The sequence below is a fragment of the Gavia stellata genome, chromosome 33 (assembly GCF_030936135.1).
Source record: "Gavia stellata isolate bGavSte3 chromosome 33, bGavSte3.hap2, whole genome shotgun sequence".
In the NCBI taxonomy this organism is placed as follows: domain Eukaryota; kingdom Metazoa; phylum Chordata; class Aves; order Gaviiformes; family Gaviidae; genus Gavia; species Gavia stellata.
Genome location: NC_082626.1, coordinates 3,958,869 through 3,980,221, shown reverse-complemented (window position 1 = coordinate 3,980,221; position 21,353 = coordinate 3,958,869). Strand labels below are relative to the sequence as shown.

The 21,353-nt window shown below is 43.3% G+C and overlaps 2 protein-coding genes across 2 annotated transcripts; both read left to right on the top strand.

Annotated features, from left to right (window-relative positions):
• Window positions 1-3,314: 3,314 nt before the first annotated feature.
• LOC132320037 (E3 ubiquitin-protein ligase RBBP6-like) lies at window positions 3,315-15,978 on the top strand. Its single transcript, XM_059832137.1, has 6 exons — window positions 3,315-3,480; window positions 7,089-7,188; window positions 9,491-9,527; window positions 13,196-13,240; window positions 15,475-15,563; window positions 15,972-15,978. The coding sequence occupies exons 1-6, from the start codon at window positions 3,315-3,317 to the stop codon at window positions 15,976-15,978; spliced, it is 444 nt and encodes a 147-aa protein (XP_059688120.1).
• Window positions 15,979-16,490: 512 nt separating this feature from the next.
• LOC132320036 (E3 ubiquitin-protein ligase RBBP6-like) lies at window positions 16,491-21,145 on the top strand. Its single transcript, XM_059832136.1, has 7 exons — window positions 16,491-16,570; window positions 17,479-17,648; window positions 18,403-18,506; window positions 18,880-19,002; window positions 19,146-19,224; window positions 19,319-19,376; window positions 20,332-21,145. The coding sequence occupies exons 1-7, from the start codon at window positions 16,491-16,493 to the stop codon at window positions 21,143-21,145; spliced, it is 1,428 nt and encodes a 475-aa protein (XP_059688119.1).
• The last annotated feature ends 208 nt before the right edge of the window (window positions 21,146-21,353 follow it).

The following is a 21,353-nucleotide window of genomic DNA, read 5'->3' as shown; positions in this document are numbered from 1 at the left end:
TCCTCCTTCTCCTCCTGCTGCCCCTCTACCTCCTCCTCCTCCTCCTCCTCCTCCTTTTTCTCCTCCTTTTTTAACTTCCTTATCATGTTTGTCCCCTCCTCCTTTTCTATAGCATGTTCTTCTGTCTTTGGTTCCTCCTCCGGCTCATCCTTTTCTCTTCCTATTCTTCCTCCTGCTCTTGTGTGACCTGTTGTGCCACCTGTTCCTCTTCTGAGTGTTCCTTGTGTTCCTCCTCCACCTCTTCTTTCCCCTCCTCTTCCTCCTCCTCATGTGCTTCCTCTTCCTTCTTTTCTTTCTCTTCTTCCTCCTTGTTCTCATTGTCTTTCTATGTTCCTCACCCTCTTCATCCCCTTCGTCCTCCTTCTGCCGTCCTCTGCTTCATCCTGTTTGTCTTCCTTCTTTTTCTCCTCCTCCTGTTTGTCCTCCTCTTAATTCTCTGTCACGGGATGATCACAAGCTGGTTGGTTGGGTGCCTGGGACTCAGTGATAGAGAAAGGGATTCCCCGTTTAGAAATGGGTTGCCATATGCCCTTTTCTCATGTCAGCGTGGGAAAAACGACAGGCTGCCATTGGGGGTTTTAAAGGGTTTGTGGGTTGGAGAGAGCAGGAGAATGAGCTCATGCCACTGGGCATCTGGTGGGTACCTGCCCATTATTAAAGCATTGTTATTTAAGCGCTGTTAGTTTTGGGTGTGTAGGGCAGGTGGAAGAGCCAGGCAACTCGGTGAGGTTCACGCCATTCCCGTAGAATTTTATGTGTTGTATCAAGGCAGAAAACCTCTGCCCCACAGGAGGGGAAGGGGGCATTTGTCATTTCCTCCACAAATTAGCCCTTGGAGGAGAAGAGGGAAGAAGTGCTGCTTGATTTTCTAGATGGTGCTCTGTGTGCTGCTGCGCCTCCCTGGGTTGTGACGGGGTCATCACAACCTGGTTGGCCGGGTGCCTGGGACCTTCAAGGCCCGTAAGGAAGGAAGAAGGCAGCCTGGCGCCCAGGCACCTTGAGGCAGATAGGGAGGGGGAGAAGAAGTCTGCCTGGTGCACAGGACCTTCAGGGCCTGTTGAGGAGGGGAAGGGGGACTGCTAGGTGACCAGCACGGTCACAGAGCATGGCCGTTTGCCTCATGAAATGGCCTTCGTTATGCTAACCATATTACCAGGAGTCAGGAGCAGGGGTTACCGGTCACAAGTTCAATTGTTAATCGCCTTTCTTAAGTACTTGGACAGCAGCAACGCAGGGCCCAAATACCAGGTTAGGCTCCAGGCCACTGCTGTTATCCTGGTTCTCCCAGGCAAGGCACAAGCAGAGATGTATCCCTGCCTGCATCTTCTCTGAAGGGAGTGCAGCAGCTCTTGCCCATTCCCAAGGCACTGGGTGGCTGCAGCCCATACAGCATCGGAGTCAGTATAAGCTGTGCTGGCTCCAGCTTCAAAGGCTCGGGTGATGGCCGGGGACTCAGCTCATTGGGCGGAACCTTTTATTTCCTCAGTTAACTCTGCTTTTCCATCCGCAGAAATGGCTGTGGCTTTACCGAACCAAAGACCATTTTTCAAGTGGGCACTTCTGTCTGTGAACCACACTCTGAAAGTATGACTGGGGTCGAAAGAGGGAGCATCTTGCATAGGAGAGGATGGTGCATCGCTCTCATATTCTTGCGGCAGTCCTATTTGAGGTATGGTTTCAGTGGGAGCCCTTTGTGAACAATCATTTCCTGGAAGGACAGCGCGATGATGGAGGTAAAGGGTCCACTGCTGAACGGTGGGCTTCTGGGCCAACCCCAGGGGCAATTCTTGGCCTTGGAGGATAATTGTCAGAATGGGGAGAGGGATGTTGTCACGAAAAGTTTGCAACTGGCCCGTGCCGTCCGAGGAGAGAGGCTAGGACACAAAGTTTAGAATTGCAAGAGGCATTCTCAATTCATGCACATGAGGTGTCCCAGTCAAATTGGGGCACCCCCAATGTGGTTTTACACCTGGTTCTTACGCTATTTCAAGAATTCAGGTACAACATGATTGACCAATGGCTACTGAACACACCCATATACTGTTGATCATGGGAGGGTTTCCCAGAGGTGTCGGAGGGGCTGGGATGCTGGCGTCATCTGGGCAGTCCAGGGATACCCTTTCTTCTTCAGGGTGGGGGCTCTCCTTCTCCTCCACGCAATGAGCTGGGGTCCTTCAGTCATGCTGACGGAACCATGGCTGTGCAGTACACAATGTCGACTAGATACATCTTAAGAAAGGTCATACAATTTCATACTCTAAAGACTATTTTGTACAATAGTTAGGGAATGAGATTTCCCTAACAGTCCCTCCTTTTCTTTTGACCATCAGGGACACACTACACTATTCATTAAGTCGTAAGTCGAGTTCATAAGGTAACACAACAGTGTAAACACACATGTATAATTACAAAGCAAAACAGGAGAGTGGATACACAACCCAAATCCTTTTAGTTCACAGTCCTCCACCTAAGCCTGGGAGCCAAGAGGTTAGCCACCCAAATAGATTTAGGGGAGATCCCTGCCTTACTTCATGTAATATTTTTAAATGAGTCTTTATCTTGTTTCTGTCAGTTTCCGTTTTCTGGTCTTGATTTACATAAAACTCCAGCAGCTGTTAGGCAATAATGCACATACTCTGTCCTGGACTTCTAAAAGGTGGTCTAGGGCTAATCGAGTCTATGTTACCACTGGTGATAATAATTTGCTTTCTTCCTGTAGGGCTGTAATACTACCTGCGCTTTCATTAGTGGCTTTTTCTAATTCTCTTGACGCATTTGCAGTAGCTGGCTGGGGCAGTGACAGGCCCGGGGCTGACAGGCGGTGACCCCGACCGGTGATAGCTCTCCCCTCGGGGTGCTTGGCGTTAGGAAGAAGATGGCGGGGCCGCCTCGGTCACCTTAGGTGGGCCTTTAGTCATAATGCGCTGGGTCGCATGAGGAGGGGGGTGTGGGTGGGCGCGGTGTGCCATTGTGCATGCGCAGTGATGTGCTAGCCACGCCCCGTGCAGTTGTCGGCCGGGAAACCCCTCTGCGGAATGTTGAGGCAGGGGCTCCGGCGTCGCCATAGCGAGCGGTCAGGCCTGGAAGCGCTGTGTGCGAGGGAGGGAGCGGAGGACAAGCCGGGGGCTGCAGGGTCCTCTCCCTGTTGTCTGCCTGGGCTGCGAGGAGGAGCTCAAGCTCAGCCTGTGTTGCTTGCTCCGACCCCCTCGGTGGGCCCTTCCCCGAGCCGCCGTGGGCCCTAACGGGCGCAGAGGTCGCAACGCCATCTGCCGTGGTAGACGCCGTCGCGGAGCGGGCACCGCCTGGCCCTGACCATGTCTTGTGTCCACTACAAGTTCTTCTCCAAGTTGAGCTATGACACAGTCACCTTTGGCGGCCTCCACATCTCCCTGTGCGACCTCAAGCGCCGGATCATGGGCCGTGAAAAGCTGAAGGCGGCCAACTGCGACCTGCAGATCACCAACGCCCAGACCAAAGAAGGTGCGTGGAGGCAGCGGGCGTGGGGCCTTGGGGACCGTGCGGCTGGCATCGTCGCAGATGGCCCCACGGCGGCCGTGGCCTGCGGGACCCACACTTTGTGGCTCGTCCCCACGTAGCGTGTCTCAGCCTGGGACCCATCCCGCCGGCGTGCAGGGGGACCAGGAGGGCAAGCAGCACCGGGGTTTAAGTGGGCCGGGAAGCCATAATGCGATTCGGCCACGATCGGTAGCTGTGACTTGTGTTGGGGGCCTCACAGAGCTGTTCTTTCATAGTTGCTGTTCTTTCGTAGTTGCTGTTCTGACAACAACCTTCAGATCTGTGTTTTAGAGGCGGAGCTAGGCGGCGAAGAATGTGTGCTTGATGTGCGACATGTAGTGCTTACAAACGTTTTGGTTTCCTGGAATTCTTCTAGGTAGAATGATAAGGAAATGTGGGAGGATAACTTGTAATAACAAACTTGCCAGATTTCTTTGAAATCTGGTGGAGGAAGCTGAAAGTGATAGAAATGGAACAGATGGCTAATTGGAAGACAAAAAGTGGGTTTGGTGACTTAATTTTGTCTTCGACTTGTTTTACTCCACTACATTGGAAAACTGGTTTTGTGGCTGTTACAGAAACTGCTCCCTGCCACATTTTGGATCAAGAGTGAATCTGTGAGTTATAAGCTATACAGAGCCTTTAAAGCCTTGAGGACACTTGCCCATGAGTGTTCTCTGTATCTAAATTACGCTTTGGAATTTCTTGTTAATATACCTTCTTTTCTACACCAAAGACATTGCCATTCAGATGCTACTGAGCATCATTTTCATCATCCCTTTCTACCCGTGTCTTTTTCTCCTGCTACTACGTGTTAACCACATCAGGGCAGTACTGAAGTTTTATGGCAGAACATTTATGGTCAATATACATAAGAAATGTTCTTAGAGAAGGCATATATTCTTTTAAATCTAGTAAATGGTGCTTGATTCTCGGAGGTGATAATGGTTTTGTATTACTTAGTATGACATTTCAGTTTGGTAGTCTGCCATCTTGGTGAGTTTGAATGGGATTAAATACCTTGGGTTGTGACTTTTCGGAAACAAAAAGACTTGTCAAGTGTTTTCATTCCTTAAACATGAAATTTCTTGTCTTTTTCCTCTGGTTCTGTGACACTCTTACAACCGTCTTTTCTTTAAAATGTGTACAGGTGTTTTTTTCCTCTTCCTGTGTGATGTATTAAAGCTTAAACAGGATAATATGTATGCTGTGGGGACCGTAACTTCAGCCCTAGCCTTTAGAGTGGTCGGACCGAAAGCTCGCTGTGTATCTACAGACATTAGAACTATTTTCAGGAGAATGGTTGCGAAGAGACTTCACAGCACAATGTTAGGGGTCTTAGGGATGCCATTGGATTGCATGACATGCGTAGGTAGTGATATGTTTCAGAAGTCTTGAATTTCTCTAGTAGCATTGAATACAATTGTCAAGAGCTTTTGAACAGTGTTTAATTGGCTTGAAGGGCTTTGCTGCAGAGGGTCTCTGAATTTTGTCTTCAGATGCTGATGTCCTTTCAGCTTCACAAATGCTAGCGGGCTGAATGGCCAACTGGCTGACGTCACTCCTGTAATAGCTGGGTCTGTGTCAAACAGAGCCTTAAAACCAGAATGGTGGATGGTAATAAACTGTGATGGAGACCAATTATTATCACCAGAAGGAGAAATGTTTCGAAGTAGGCCAAACATGTGGATTCTGTTATAGCAGAAACTGTTACCAAGTCATATAGCATTCTGTTATAAAGTTTTAGAACAAAAACTTATGTAAGTATGTTCCCCCCCAAAGTGTTACTCTATATCCATAATACCAGTTTTACAAAGTCTGTTGCTTTGTTTTCATACGTAATCCGAATCCACTGAAGGAAAAGTATCTGCCTCACTAGGTTCTGTTAAATGTGGTGTTGCCTAGAGGTGAAGTTAAAGCAGGAGTCTCTTCCCTGCTTTAAAGAGCATCCCTCTTGTTTGACAGTGACAAGATCCTCCTCTAGGCAGGTTGTGTTGCCCTTTGGCCGTTGTAAAATGAGTATAAAATCTTACACTGCGTATATGAGTGACACTGATGCTTATTGAAGCTTTCCTAAGGGTGTTTTCCATGTGAAAAGGCAAAAATCCCCCAGTGGTTTTCAGAGCAAAGCTAGAGAATACATTTCAGTGCCGTGTATATGTATGCCCAATTTCTGGTTTCTATGCGTGACTGTGAATTTCAGTTTTTGTTAAGCAGATGTAGATGCTTAAACTCACCTTCAGAAGATAAAGGGAAACACTAGACCCGGATATTCTGCCTAAATGGGATGTTTGGCATTCTTGCACGTGGACATAAAGTATTGGGGTTTTATAACATTGCCTGTGCAGGAGTCCTGACTAAAGGCTGAAATGATCGTGGAAAGAACAAAGTGATCCTTGAGTGAAGGTGGCCTACTTGTTCAGATTTTGCCGAGCACTCTAAGCTTTTACAGTTCAGTAATTGTTACTTTTCATCATGGCAATCTAGTAATAGAAGCAATGCTAATGTAAGCTAAAAGGAAACAGGATTTTAAATACCAGTGGAAAAAACTGATGTGATGGACTCTCTTTAAGATGCTGGGGAGGCAAAATGGATGGTTGGGACCTATTTTAAAAGGTGCGGGGGGGTGTGGGGGGGTGTCCTCTTCCATGCTTACTGCAGAGGCAAGTTCTATAAAGGCAGAATTCCCTTCAAAAAGCCTATACTCGAGAATGATGCATTTAAACTTGCCTCCTTTTAATTTGATCTGGATTTCTTGACCTGTCTTTTACAATAGATGTTCTCACAATATAGTGGAAGAACTGCAAACTCCAGAACTCAGGTTTCTTGAGTACTCTTGCCTGCCCTGTAACATTCTGACTCCAAACACTTGGAGAATGTGCTATTCTGCTTATCAGGCAAAATTAAAACCCAAACAGAACAAACATGAGACTCTGGACTGGTCTTAATCTGGTGATTTGTGGTCTGGACCAGAAGGAATACTCCGTATGACTCCGTTCAGCAGGTAGAAACAGCTGCTTTCGGCTTCCAGAACTGCAGCTGGCGTGATCTACCATTGTTTGTCTGGGCGTCAGTGCTGTTTCCATTGAAATGCAAAGCACTGAGCAGCTGAGAAGTGTGGTTGTTGATGGATTAAGCCCCAAGAAATAGGCAGCCATGGCAGGCTCTCTTCTGTGTTCTGTCAGTCTGGAGCACTAGCAGCACAGGTGAAGCGTTTTCAGTTAAGAGCTATGAAAGCGACGGCGCAGAGTTTTCGTGCTTTAGCTAAGTGCCTGGTTTGCTGCAGGGCAAGCTAGGCAGGCTTTAGAATCTGGTTTATGCAGGTGAGACTTTGCTGTGGTTTGTTTTTCTCCAGAGGTCTATTGGTTTTGTAGCCTAACGGAAGCCAAAGCAACCTAAGCTAGATGAGGAAAGAACCTCGTGCATTAGCAGACTCTCCTTTAGTGACCTTTGAGACCATTTTGCTGTTGGCATTCAAACTATTTTAAAAAATGAGGGAGATTTTGCTGCTTGTGTTTGAGTCTCAAACCTGAATTTATGTTGGTTTATGTCTGTCTTTATGTTGTTTTCAGAATACACAGATGATCATGCCCTGATTCCTAAGAACTCATCGGTAATTGTTAGAAGAATCCCTGTGGGAGGAGTTAAAGCTACCAGCAAAACCTTTGTTCTGTAAGTATCCATAAAGCATTGTATTCTTTGTTAGGGGTTTCAGTGTGTTGACTTTTTTTACAGATACTAGTTTACAGAGGCATTCCGCTTGTATCTTTCTTGTTAAAGCTGCTGTTAAGTTTTGTTGTCAGGGGGTAGATTTTAGCGCATCTGTCCCAAAGTAGACTTACATTTTTTGGCCTGCTGGGGCACGGGGTTCGAACTCCAACAATGGTAACTTGTAAGATGATTCTGTGGGGTTTGTTCCTGGGGTTGACTGTTCTGAGATCCAAGTTGTAGATCCTGTTCCCTCTAGGTGGAGAGATTCCTTATTATATGTGTTTGCTTTTATTGCTTTTATAGTAAAGAGAGATACGCACTGTAGTGTAAACTTGTAATTTGTTCCCGTCTCAGAAGAGTCTGATTCTGAGTGTTTAACTATTTCTTGCATTTGGGGGAGGGGGGCGGGATATGGCAGGTATTCTTACGCCCCAAATCTGGGGGTTCTGCATACTAGCTATAGAGGAAAGACCAAGGGTTGCCAGCTGGCCAGCCAGGCAAACAAGAATTTCCGTTCACAAGTGATTCCTATTCGTTTCCTAAAGACAGTGCCTGTTTCAGGCAAGAGAAGAACAACAATATCCTAAAGTGTATTGCCTTTTGTGCGAGCACGATGAAGGAACAGTTAATCCTTTCCAAACTTGAAACTCAGTAAGCAGTTCCGCACGTTCCTAAATGTTACTGGTTGTCTTTCTTTGTCTGTTTTTACCCTAAGCTGGTATCTGTGCTCCAGGTTTTAATTCTGTGTTCCTAAGATTTACGGAGGACAGAGAATCGGGTGTACTGATTAAAATTACAGCTCTTCAAATGCATGTCATGTATGTATTCATACAGTCCCGTTCTGTATCAGCTACATTAGCATTGTTTGAATGGCCATGTTTTCCAGCCGCCTTAAAGGTACGCCTCTCCACCACAATCAGTAGCTATTATTAGCTTGTGGTTTTGCCATGTCTTTCTAACGTTGGTTCTCATAAATCAAGTAGACTGATGAGTTACAGTGTGTCTTGAAGAAACACTGCAGCAGCGTGCTGGTGCCCATGAAGCATTTGCAAGCAAAAACCCCTGATTTTATGTGGCTCTGCATGTAAACTTTGGGCATATTACTGCAGTAGCTGCTGCAGTGCTTTCAGGCACTGCCTAGTAATTCGGGACGCCACAGCGTTGTGCTTAAAAACGTGGCCTTGTTTGGGGGGGGTTAATCGAAATACGGATGCTTAGTGCTGTCTTGTCAGTGCATCCTCCCTTACTGGTTGGATGTCACCCTCTCCTGCTATTGTAACGCTGCCCTAAAACGAGAGGATAGGTGCTGCTAGCCTCAAAGATCAAAGAAGTAGCTGGATGTGGGGGTAAGGAAGGAATGGCACTGCTGTTCTAACATTGAAAATTAACCAGGCAGATTAGCTTTCTATTCCTTCAGCTGGAAACATTGCAGAAACAACTGGTAGAGTGGTTAACGTTTGGGAATGATGAATGTGTGTTGTAATGGTGGAGAGGCCTTCAAAATGCGTTACTCGCCTTGGAGTATGTTCTTCAGGGTCAGTGGATGAAGAAACCTTTTTTTTTTTTTTTTTGTCACAGGGCTCCTAAAGCACACAAAACCCTGGGAACTGCTTTCAGGTGACATGTCTACTACTATTTTTAGTCAATGTAGCATAGGTAACCCATGTAGTATTTTGGCACTTTCATGGCTAAGTACGGTAGATATCTGAACACAGTGCTTGGGCTGCCACAAAGAAACACTGTTCTGAAGACTGTGCTGCTGACACTGTTGTTATTTCTTTGTCAGATGACTGATTTTTTTCTCTTAAGTAAACTAGCGCTTCAAAGGGTCTCGACTACCCCTGTTCTTTCTTAGAAACTAAAGTACTCTCTCTGGTAGCTATTTGTAAGACTAGGGCGGGATATAGGGATTGGCTAAAGTTACCTTCATTATCTTGAGGGTTGAGCATTTAAGAACACAAAACTTAACGCAGCAGAGACAAAATGTCTGAAGACTTCCTCTTGCACTGTTGTGTTCTCGATCTCTAAGTCTTCGAGTGATTTCAGACAAAGTAGACGTGGGATTTGGGGGGTGGGGGGGTGGTGTTTAATGCATTGAATGTTATCAAAAGAGAGAGACGAGTTTATGTATAGGAAGAAATTTCCCCATTCACTAGCCTATCAGAACAGAATGTTTTGATGTTCAGGTTTTATAACGTGTTTTCACTGCTTGATGTTGGGTACAAGTGCTTTAAGTTCTCATCTCCTTGATTTCTTCTTCTAGAAGTCGAACTGAGCCAGTGAGTGGAACACCAAAAGCAGTATGTAAAAACACCATCTCAGACTTTTTTCTCCACACTGCACTTAATTCTCAACAATGTAGCCTTGTATTAATTTTCCAAACATTAACTTAATATCTTTTCCAGTAAACCATACTATATGTTGTGAATACCACGTATTGGATTCAGCATAGTAATAACTGAGTCATGCCATCGTTTGCACAGTTCTAATGTGAATCTTGGTCTTTGTGCCTAGTAATGCATTGTGTTTCACATTGAATATGCCAGAATATTTCCTGAATGACTGTGTACTGTGCAGGTAACGTATGATAATTTTTAGATCGTGTAGGCTCAAGGTTTGCACAGTTGAACATGGTGCCATGTTCTACAGCTGTCTGTCGACAGCTAGTAATCTGGATGTTTGTATAGGTTGTTGTGTGCTTTTTGTTTCTTGCAATAAAAGGTGTTTGGAGTGTATTTTTTGCCATTTTCACATTCTGCTTTTTCTTCACTGGAACGGTGTGAGGCATTACACTAACCCTGGATCATTGGATCTGATCACTTGATAAGGTGTTAGGGTAACTTAATCTAGAAATTCATGAACTCTGGGTCTGTGTTGTGTGAAGAATACAGCCTCTGATGCTCGTGGAATGGTAGGCAATCAACTTAAAATTGAAAACTTTTTGTAGGTAGGTCTAAAACCACTACGTCTAAATCTGACATCCATAATTCTATCACTGATTGGTTCAAATTCCTTTTTGGACATGAATGCCTCTCATTGTGATTTTGAGTTAGTTTAACTGGCCCAGTGACCCTAGCAGTTAAAGTAATGCATTTATGTAAACCACGTTTAGAGTATTTGGTCTAATTCTGATGGGGTTTTATTTCCTGAAAACAGTTGTTTTCCTCTTTGCTTACTAGCATGTGTATAAACACAACTCTCATGTTCAAACATTATTATTATTGTTGTTGTTGTTGTTGTTGTTGTTATTGTTATTGTTATAAACATTAGCCTCGTGTGCTCCCTGGCATGTCTGTGTTACCTTTCTAAGTAGCATCTTACCATAAGCTAACATAGATGTCTCAAAAAAAAAAAAAAAAACCCAAAAAAACCCAGAAAAAGGAAGACTCCTGGAGTGGGAGGGAAGACTTAGTGTTTGTTAGAACTAATTAAAGTAAATGAAAGACCAGGCAAAAACATTCCCTTCTTGTTTGCTCTGACTGTACCTGACATGGGTTGTGGGTAGCCACAGGGAGGGTGGAAGCCTTGCATCTCTCTTTACAAGTCCTCTCTCTCTCTCTCACTGTCAAAGCACGGCAGCCTCAGGTGCTTCTAGGCTTGGAGGCACAATGAGCTTTATTCTTAAAGCTAGCTCAGGTCTTGGTCTGAAGGGTGGGGGGTTTGTTTTGTTTGGTTGGTTTTTTAATACACATATTTCTGTAGGTATTTCAAAGCAGAACCTGGATCTTACTGTGGTGGGAATAAATCACTGGAAAGCTTGCCAATTATTGTTGAACAGTAAGGCAGCAAAATGAAGTTTAGTTAAGGTATTTTTAAAAAGGCTGCACAAAAGCTGATACTTTAACTCTTCCTTCATTGTCTTGCTGTTATGTTAGCTGTTGTTGTTGTACACTTCCAAATTTGTGCTGCTGGCCTACTGTTACTACAGCCAAGGCAAGAAAGGGGATCCTTTTTGGTTTAGCATTACTATGTCAGTAACTGCAAGGATCTCTAGTTGGAATTTGTCCTTAGAGGCTGCAGAAATGCAGAGAGTCGTGCCCATCGTTTTAGTGCTGTTGAGCACAACTGGGATCCTTCCTGGCTGAATTTTTAGTTTAGCCAAGCTGTCGGGTTTTAGGAAACCACTGTAATTTAAATGTAGCACCCCAGCAGTGAAATTAGCCTTTTCGTCCTCTGTTCTGTCCCCTTTCCCACTTGCTTTGTGTTAGTTTCTGTTTAGTCTTCTGTTTGAAATGGGAGTTAATACATTGACTGTCGAGTCTGGGGTTTTGGGTTTAGTTTTTGGTGTTTGGGGTTTTTCCCCCCCCAGTTCTTCTGCAGTATTACCTTAGGGCTGTATACACGTTTCATGGAGATGTTGTTTCTACTTGACTAACTGGAGGGACTGGCAGGAAATACTCCAGTAGACATTTAAAGGGAAAAAAAAAAGACACAAGAATGTCGGGTGATTGGAAGGTGGCCGTTGGGCAAACGTACTAAATAGTACATTAATTATCTATTTGCTACTTTTGATAGCTGTTTAGTAGAAAGGAGTGCTATCACCTCTGTTAAGAAATGAGACTGTTGCCTGCAGGCCATATAATAACCGCTTCCTAAAAACCAGAAGAACTAATTAATAGTTGATTAACTGCTCTGTTTCAGTTACTGGTCAATATTAGACTGTTTAATGCTAGACTCCAGTCGAGAGCTTTCCTCATTTCTTGTTTGCTGCTGAAAAAGCACCACGTGACAGTGGTTGTGCCTGCCAGGAGAGAACATAGGCCTGTTTTCCCACAAGTAAAGAAGAGTGGCATGCGGAGCTGTTCAGTTTACATGGTGAAATTTTTTCCATGTTTTTGAACAACTTCAGACATCGTAAGCAGTGATTCCGGTGTCTTTCTGATAATGTTTTACTAGTGTAAGCTGAAGTGCTGTTGGTGGCAGAATGTAATTCAATATGCTGGAAAAGGAACAAGAGAAGAGTTACCCTTTTCACTTGTGGCAAAACTGCCCTTCGGTATTAGTTCTCACTAGACACTGCAGTCCATTACTACCCCGTGGCCTGAGGACTTCATTCCTGCAAGCTGTTCCAGTAGGCAGCAGGGAGGGAGGAGTGTGGCTGCAATGGAGAAAAAAATGACAGGATTGTGCTCTGAGTCCATGTTTTCATCATCCTTAGAAATTGCTTTTGGACTGGTAGCAGGGAGAATAATATTAAATTCTCACAGTTCCATAACCAATTTGGAGAGTATGGCCTGTGGTCTAATAAAATACAAGAAATCAGTTTTTATAGGCTACTCTGTCATGGTAAACACCTTTATTTCAATACTTTGAGCAGTTTCTTTTTTTTCTAGACAAAGTGGTGGGTTACTGCTATGGCTGATGTTTTGGGTTGGCATTTTTATTGGGGTTTTGTGGGGTATGGTGAGTTTGGCGTTTCTAAACTTACTGACAGGAGGGGCAGAGTTCGTGTTTCAGGGCTGATCTGCCTGTGCTTCATTTTCACCGGCAACTAGACTGCGTTCATAAAAAGCATAACCATGTGCATTTATAAATGAGGAGACGTTCACTGATTAATTTCCAAACTACCCTGAAAATAAGTTTCCTGTAGTGATGCTTCCTTCTCAAATAAACTTAAATTTTTTTTCAAATCCTTTTTTTTGCTGAAAATTGGCAGCTTCCTTAGCCCTTTGACTTCTAAGCAGTTGTAAGCATTTGACAAGGGTCCCTCTCTGAGATACTCTGGAGCAGTAAGTTGATCTCCAGCAGGTTTGGTTATTGTTGTTTCTCCTCATTAACCACATAGGCACTCTTAAGCTGTCATAGGTTTGGACTTTGTTTTGAGCAAATACAAATTACACTAGGTTGGAAATGCCTCTTTCCGTGACACTCAGAGGATATAGTGCAGACTTTCAGGCTACAGTAGAGGTTAACTATTGCTATGTTTTGATTGTAGAACTTGAACGTGTGTTTAATTTTTTCTGAACAGATTGATGACTCTTCCGCACCGATTCCTCTGGCCCAGCTTATTAAGGTATCTCGAGAGTCTTGTCAAATACTTTAAAAAAAAAAGGGTTTGCTTCGTCTTTTTAAATCTTATACTGTGATCTGTAGCTGGATAACTGTTGTAATGTGAGCAAAGCTTGAATGTAGTTTTTAAGAATTTAAAGTATTTCTTTTAACTTCAAAGTGTGTGTGTATTTTGATACTATCCTGTGAAGAGTAGTCGCCAGTTTGGGAAGATAGAAGGGGAGTACCTTAGCAGCCTCAACGTAATGTTGCAGTATTACTCGTCTTCAAGACACAAAGAAGCAGCACTTCAGAAGCTGTTTACCATTTTTCATACCTTTCGTTAATTTTGCACTGGAAACTCACACAATTTTCACAGAAGAGTTTAGTTGGCTCTAAGTTACGGACATTTCAGGGGGTTTGCAGCAGCCAAATTAGAGGCGTTTCTGGAACGTGGACAATTGCATGGCTATTTTTCAATTTCTAGTCATTATAGTTATAGATCCATTCTTTGAATGCTGCATGATTTCATAAATCAGAGTAGCTAGAGAGTGGACAACACAATAGACTTTGTTTGAACGCAGGCTGTGTCAATTGTGTAAATATACCTAACTGTTTATAGGACTAGACCAAGGGGTACGTGTGGCATATTAGCAGATGTGACCTTCTGAAACTGTTGTAATGCCATGTTTTGCCATGGAACTGCCTGCATTTTTTGCTCAACAATGTGTAACTTTCTCTGGGAAAGCACTAGTGGTGGCACTTTGTGAAAAGGCACAGTGCTAGCCAATGAAATGACTAGTCTTTAAAGTTACAAAGATGAGAGAAGGCAGGGCCTAATGCAGAGGAGCTAGTTCTTTGTTCTGAAAAGAAAGGCTGGAGTTCATTTCCGAGAAGGAGAAAGCTCTTCCCACTGCTACCTTCTTCCATCTCTCACTGCAGAAATTAAGTTGGGTCCATTTGGCAAAAAAAACCAACAAACCAAACACAAACAAGAAAATTCCTTGGGAAGGTAGCCAGCAAAAGAAATTGGTCTCCATTAGTGCTGTCCCTAAACGTGTCCTTGTTTCCGTAAACTCCTGTGAAGTTTTACTCTAAAATGTGGAAAACTGTCCAAGTGGTGTACACATGTAAGCTTTCGAGAAAATTTAAGTATATCAGAAAAATGCAGGGACATAGCATAAAGCAGCTCCAGACTGTTACTTCCTCTAACCTCTTTTGTGCAGACTGGCTTAGCATGGAGGCAATGTGTTGTAAAAACTTTTCTTTTTGACTCTTAGTATGTATTAAATGCCATCTTTGACTTTTGCTCTATTCCTGGGAACGTTTTGTGGGGTTTGGATGTGTTTTGTAAACCGTTTGGGTTCACACAAACTAGTCAAGTATCTGTAAAGTTTTCTGTAAACGTTAATGGAAGCGCTCTCAGAGATGTCGATCTGGACAATGTTACTGTCTGTATGAAACACCCATTTAATAAAATGTTGAAAGTAGTTGGTTGCTTTTGTGAATGCATGCATAGAAGAAGAAAAACATGAGTGGTTGGTCGGAATGATAGGTGCTTGAAAGTCCACATCATTTACAGTCACTCCCTTAGAGCCTGCTTGTACCTGGACTAGTGTGTGATAAAAACATTTGAACAAATACTACTTAAAAACAATCAGCTGCCGTCAATAATTGGAAGATCTAGTTCTGCATAAGGTTTGGATTACAATTTGTACGTTAAAAGGACACAGTCAGCTGGAAAAAACTGCAGGTTCTGCTTACTGTAGATTAATCATTTAACATAGAGAAGTTAGAGAAGAATCTTTTGTCTTGCTGAGGGGTTATAAAAAGCTTGATTCCTTCTAAGGCTTCTGTGTCTGAAGCTGGCTTTCAGCAAGGAGAAACAACCTCTCCGGCTCTTCAGTTGTGTGTCCTTTTAATGCTGCAAAATGTAACTAGTGATATTTGCATACATCTTTCTCAATTAAATGTACAGTGGACATCTTCTCCTTCAAATAGTCTGGAGCTTAAAAATCAGTTTAAAGGCAGTGGATAGTCTAATTTTTTCTACACATAGCTTCAGTCCGCTTGGAAGAAAATGGGATCGATTAGACAGGTCTTTAGGTAAGGTCCAAACAGAGCCTAAGCAGCTGTTTTCATGCGACCTCAGCGAGCGTTGTGCTGCTCTTTACAGGACTGGGTGAGTGGTGCTGTCTTTGGCTGTGTGGGCTTAAATGTGGTTCTAATGTGTGCATCCAATAATTACCTCTTAAACAGACCACCAATCTGGCTGAAGCCAATGCTTCCGAAGAAGACAAAATAAAAGCTATGATGATGCAGTCTTGCTGTGGATATGATCCAACCAGGTAAGTGCTGATAATGTCAAATCTGTTCTTTGAAGCTGATGGGAAAATGGTAGAGATGTTTGTTTTAACACAAGAGACACATGCATATCTTCTTCTTTTTCTCCCCAAAACCGTTTAGTTACATGAAGAAACCCTTGGGTCCACCTCCACCGTCATATACTTGCTTTCGTTGTGGAAACCCTGGCCACTATATAAAGGACTGCCCGACAAATGGGGTAAGATTGTGGGGGACTTCTGGTCTTAGTTTTGTTTTTTTTTTACCTTGGCAGTTAGGTAACAAATAAATGAACACGCATATGAAGAGTTGTTTCTCTTGGGGTGAAATGCACTTTATATGGCAATGTTGCAAAGCCCTTCAAAATTCAAGGGAGACTTGGAATTACAAATGTGAAATTTTCTTTTTTCTAGGTCATAGACATTAAATATGTCCATAGATCTTTCTCTGTGAACTTTCATGCATATTTTTATGTATTTCAATATTACTGGGAATTTTTGTGGTTTTAACTGTGGTTTTAATGACAGTTCACCATTTTCTGTATTTTGTATAAAACCAAGATGTTTCTGTTGACCCCATCTATTGAATATTTGCGTGTGTTAACTGCACGAGTCTCTGGTTGAGCTGAGGGATATTTCACCCTGGAGGAACCTGAAGTTAAGCCAAAGAATGTCGACTGAGTTCAAAACACTGCTCCAGCCTTTGGAACATCCTGACGATACTCATTTAGGAAAATCAGTATTTCAGCTGAGCAACCCTTACGCTAGGCAAAAGGAGAGGATGAAAGGCTTTGCTGCGTAAAATAATCACTGAAATGTCATTTTAAGTGCGGGTCATCAGATGAGATATGTCTGCATGGCTTTTCTTAACAGAACAAAAATTTTGAGTCTGCTCCCAGACTTAAAAAGAGCACAGGAATTCCAAGGAGTTTCATGATGGAGGTGCAAGATCCCAACACAAAGGGTGCTATGCTGACAAGCACTGGAAAATACGCAATACCAACTATTAATGCGTAAGTATGGCATTAGTTGGACTGACCAAAAAGTGAACGAGCGAAACCATGCGTGAATGCCTGAGTGGCAATGCAACCAAGTTGGCCAGCCTCTGTAGTTACGGGGGAGGAAGCATTGTCATTGTGTCTTAACCTTAAAATCGGTGATACTTTCTAGAACTCACATAGAGTGGTCCTACTGTTCGTGCCCCTGAAAGTTGGTTCAACTTGTGGTGTGCTAAGAATCTGTATTTCTGCAAAACATTTCAGTCGTGTTCACAGAGGAGTCGTTCTCTTGGAAAGCTCGTTTTGCTTCTCTTTTATGTTTCAAAGGCTTCTTGCAAAATTTAACACAGAGCTGCTGGACTGAGATTTCCTCCCCCTCAGACTCTTGTCAAATGCCATGTGTGAAACAGACTGAGGTTTTCCTGTTGCTCTAAACTAAGAAAATACTACTGTGTGCTGACAAGAGTGGCTGTTTGAAAATGCACTTGGCCGCACTTCTGCTTTTCTGTCGTGGATCTCCTTTTGTAGAAGCTGCACCGTAGACTTCTTCCATTTATAAAACGTAATTATTCGGAGACTAACTTCATCCTGAGCCTGCCATTTACATTTAGCGTCTGGCAAAGGAGTGGTGGGATTCACTTCACCTGATTTCTAGCTGTCAAAAAATGATTTTTCTAGTCTGAGCTCATCTCTTAGTTGATCCCAATGAATGGGAGAGTTCTGCAGAAGGAAAAGTGTTCCCCCCTCCCTCTTCCAGTATTGTGGCTATAGGAAAGTAGTTTAAACTAAATGCCGACTTTTTAGAAGCCAAATGTGGAGTGAGCAGAGTTCCATCTATTATCTGCCCTTTGATAAAAGCTTGGAAGAGTTTTCCTTTACCCATCTCTGACTGGTTTCTTTTTCCTTCCCCACCTGCCCTCTAGGGAAGCTTATGCTAGAGGAAAGAAGGAAAAGCCTCCCTTTTCACCAGAGGAGCCCTCCTCCTCCTCCTCCGATGATCCCATTCCAGATGAGTTGTCATGTCCCGTTTGTAAAGAGCTAATGACTGATGCAGCTGTTATTCCCTGCTGTGGAAACAGTTTTTGTGACGAATGTAAGTGTTACTCCCATGTTTGTTATTTCAAAACATCACGTCTGATCTTCTGAAAGCAGAAGTAGGAGATAACGCCATTACTTTGTTGCCAGTTCTACTTAATACTTGAGTATCCCCTGAATAGGAAAGGACTCCTCTTGCATAAAGGGAAAAAAAAAGGCAGAAACCTTTTTTCCCTTTTTACATATCCAGTTAAATCCTCTTTACATGCGGAAGGACGAGTATGAGAAGAGTGCGTAATTGTGCAGGTGGTTACAGTATTAGATATCGAATGCATTTAGTTTGTCGACAGCCCTTTCTCTCATACAAAATTACATAGCCAACTCTGGTGACTCACTGTGGTCTGCCACAAAGGGCATTTAGTTAGGCATTTAATCCACATTCTTCTCCACGGGACAGTTGCTTAAGACCTTCAGAACTCAAACCTACTAATGCTTTTTTGAGATGTGTTTTATTCAGGAACCTTGAGGTTGGTGACTTCTCATTGTACTAGGTAGCGGAACAAAGACTAGTCGAAACATCAAGACACAGCCTACTCTACGACTTCAAATGTTACAACAGTGAAATTTCAAAACTCTGGAGTGATTTGCTGCATACTAGAAGTTATTTACATTACTGAACATGGAGAGCTTCATGCTCTCAATTCAAGACCATATTCACCCATTAATCATATACGTGTTTTTATACTTGGCTAGAACCCCTCAAATTGCCTTAGTTTGGCTAAAACTATTCTGATGATTCTAATGATTCACAGGTATTAGAACAGCATTACTGGACTCTGAGGAGCATACCTGCCCAGCGTGTCATCAAACCGATGTTTCTCCTGACGCTTTAATTGCCAACCTGTTCCTACGCAAGGTAACACGATGCCTTTCACAGAAACTGTTTGTAAGAAAAGGCTACTTGTAAAAAGCTGAAAGGGAAGAAAAAGAGCTTAAAAGCTGAAAGGGAAGAGACAATCTGGCAAGTTCAGGTCCCACTTTTGTTTAACATGATTGCCTCACTTTCAAGTTTGGAGCTAACACTGAAGTACTTTAAATACAGATACTCCGAGTTACCAATCATTAGTATCAGGGTTTAATGTGATGTGTTCATATATCTCTACGTCCATTTCTTTTAGGCTTGATAGCATTTACAGGAAGACACAAGCAATTTTACTCTGTGCAGGCCTTTGTTCGTCCCTCTACTGAAGTTTCCTATTACCTTTTTGTCAATGTTTTTCTGCCTCTAGGCCGTGAACAACTTCAAAAATGGAACTGGCTACACAAAGAGGCTCCGTCAGCAGATTCAGGAGCCACAGCAGCCGCCACCACCTCCACCACCGCTCCTGACTGTTACACCTCCTGCTGCTCTGGTGAGTGCCGCTGAACTTTCTAAATCTTCCTCTCTGTCAGCCAGCAGTTTGTTGGAAGAGAACGTGAGTTTTATTTCAAGATATGCAGTGATTCTTGTATTTTAGTAGAGCTTATTTTCCGACTGTTTGCATTGATTCACAAGGGCTATCAGGTTCCTGTACCAAGGCAACCAGCATTACCAAGCCTTCTGGGCCCCCAAGGACAATCAATACCCACCACCGGTAAGTAACTGTAACTGTAGAATTTCTTTAAAAAGATGATCTTCAGAGAAACTGAGTGGGATTTTTTTTCTTTTCCCTCTCCCCACTCCAAAAGGTCGCCCAATGAGTGCCAGTACAATTCGCTCAGCAGGTGGCAGACCGGGCTGGGAACTGTAAGTATTCCACAGAAATTCAATATATTACGACTTGTAACCTGTTAAATGAGGCCGTAAAACATAGCTTACACAACAGCTGGTTTATAATGCAAAATGTATGCACAGGTCGTTGTGGAGAGTACAAGTGGTAATTCATTTTTAAATGGCTTCATTTGAATTGGCTTTAACAAAGGGGATCTGTGCTTGCGGTAAGATGATTGAAAATAGAACTCCAGTACGTGACTGAAAAGAGGACTCTGAAAAATCAACGCTTTTTGAGGAAACCATAATTACATATGAAAATGAAATACAATTAAAGGGTCAGGTGGAAAGCCAGCATTTTGATTACTAGCTGAACAGGGATGAAGAACTTGATTTCCCAATAGAAGTCACCCTCCAACATTCTTTTTTTTAACAACTTAGTTGATACTGATTGAGCAAAGTACTGGAAGAGTCAACGCTGTCATTTTATGGCAATTTTGAATTTCTTCTATTTAGTCATCTCAAATAGCCAAGCTGCTTTCTCTCAGTTGGAGAGAGAGGAGTCTGTGGTATCTATTATTGCAGTGTCAAGTTGCATCTTACTGCAACAAAAATGATTTGCACTGCATGTAGCTGCGGAGTAGTGAAAAATGTGCGCGTTCACGTGCCAGTAGAGGCCCGGCTACACCACCGTAAATCAATCAATAGCTGTGGGAGATCGATCATGTGATAGAAGTGAGTGGAAATAGACTTACCCTTCCTGTATGATTTTACACTAACAAAGCAGCAGCTGCTCTGTCTTGTAAGCAGAAACTTTTGCAAGTTCTGCAATTTGCAGTAGCGTTATGCCAGCAGCTGAAAGAACCTTTGACGTAAGCATGTGGAGAGGAAAAAAGAAAACAAACCAAATTTGGGAGGAAAAAAAATGGGGAGAGTGACTGTTTTGAATTAACTTATCTTTTTTGTCTGTGTGTGTTGTGGTGTTTTTAAGGCCCAAGTCTCCCTGTAGTGCTTCATCTTCCTCTACAAGTTTGTATACCTACTCCAAGTCAAGATCCGGTTCTTCCCGCTCTCGCTCCTACTCTCGGTCATTTAGTCGTTCCCCTTCTCGCTCCTACTCACGATCGCCGCCGTATGCAAGAAGAGGCTACTTTTCTCCAGACAGGTTTGGTCCACCTGGGACCAGACGAGAGAATTCACCATATGCTCGGGGACGGAGGCAGGATTATCCTGGTGGGCAGAGCCACCAAAAGTGTAATACAGATGGAAATTACCCTGGAAAAACTTCTGGAAGAGAGAGGCATGGCATCAAAGATCCTACAAAATCAAAAGAGAAGGAGGTGGAACATCGACTGGGAGGTGACAAAGGAAATAAAGACAAAAAGCACGGGAAGAGAAGAAAAGGGGATGAGAATGGAGGATTTCCCAATGCTGAGTGGTTAGAAGGAATGAGAAAACCAAGAGAGCCACTTACAGCAGAAGACGTGAAAATGGACTCTCTGTTCATGCTCCCAAGCAGAGATGATGCCACCCCTGTGCGAGATGAGCCTATGGAAGCAGGTTCTATGGCTTTCAAAGCAGCACCTGAAAAGGAGAAAAAAGAGAAGGATAGGCCAGAAGCAAAAACTGACAAGACAAAGCGGAAAGTAGAGGTGGCTGTTCCTCCTAAGACAGACAATATAAGAAAACCAGCAAAAGCCTCCCAGGAGAAGGTGAACACCGATGGTGACAAATCCCCTCCAATGGAACCTGCTGTGAAAAAAGTGAAGGAGGAGCAGCCAACCTTAATGCGTTTCTGTTCTTAATTCATCTTCATATTATCTCTTGCAAAACATTTTTGAACTTGCGCATGCTCTTCATGTTGGAAAAAAGCACACAGCATCAATTAGCTTTTCTCAGTGTTTAGCTAGAGCTGCCAGCCTTTCCAGAGCAGCGCTCTGCTGTAAAACTTATTTTTTGTAAAGAGAGCAAGAGAAATCACACGAAAACATCTGCCCCGTAACAGTCCAATTA

Excerpts from the sequence above, each read along its gene's own strand:
- LOC132320037 (XM_059832137.1), top strand. The coding sequence starts at position 3,315 with ATGTCTTGTGTCCACTACAAGTTCTTCTCCAAGTTGAGCTATGACACA. Across the intron at positions 7,189-9,490 it reads ACCAGCAAAACCTTTGTTCT|AAGTCGAACTGAGCCAGTGA; the intron begins GTAAGTATCCAT and ends TTCTTCTTCTAG. Across the intron at positions 9,528-13,195 it reads TGAGTGGAACACCAAAAGCA|ATTGATGACTCTTCCGCACC; the intron begins GTATGTAAAAAC and ends TTTTCTGAACAG.
- LOC132320036 (XM_059832136.1), top strand. The coding sequence starts at position 16,491 with ATGATGGAGGTGCAAGATCCCAACACAAAGGGTGCTATGCTGACAAGC. Across the intron at positions 17,649-18,402 it reads AAACAGTTTTTGTGACGAAT|GTATTAGAACAGCATTACTG; the intron begins GTAAGTGTTACT and ends AATGATTCACAG. Across the intron at positions 18,507-18,879 it reads CCAACCTGTTCCTACGCAAG|GCCGTGAACAACTTCAAAAA; the intron begins GTAACACGATGC and ends TTCTGCCTCTAG.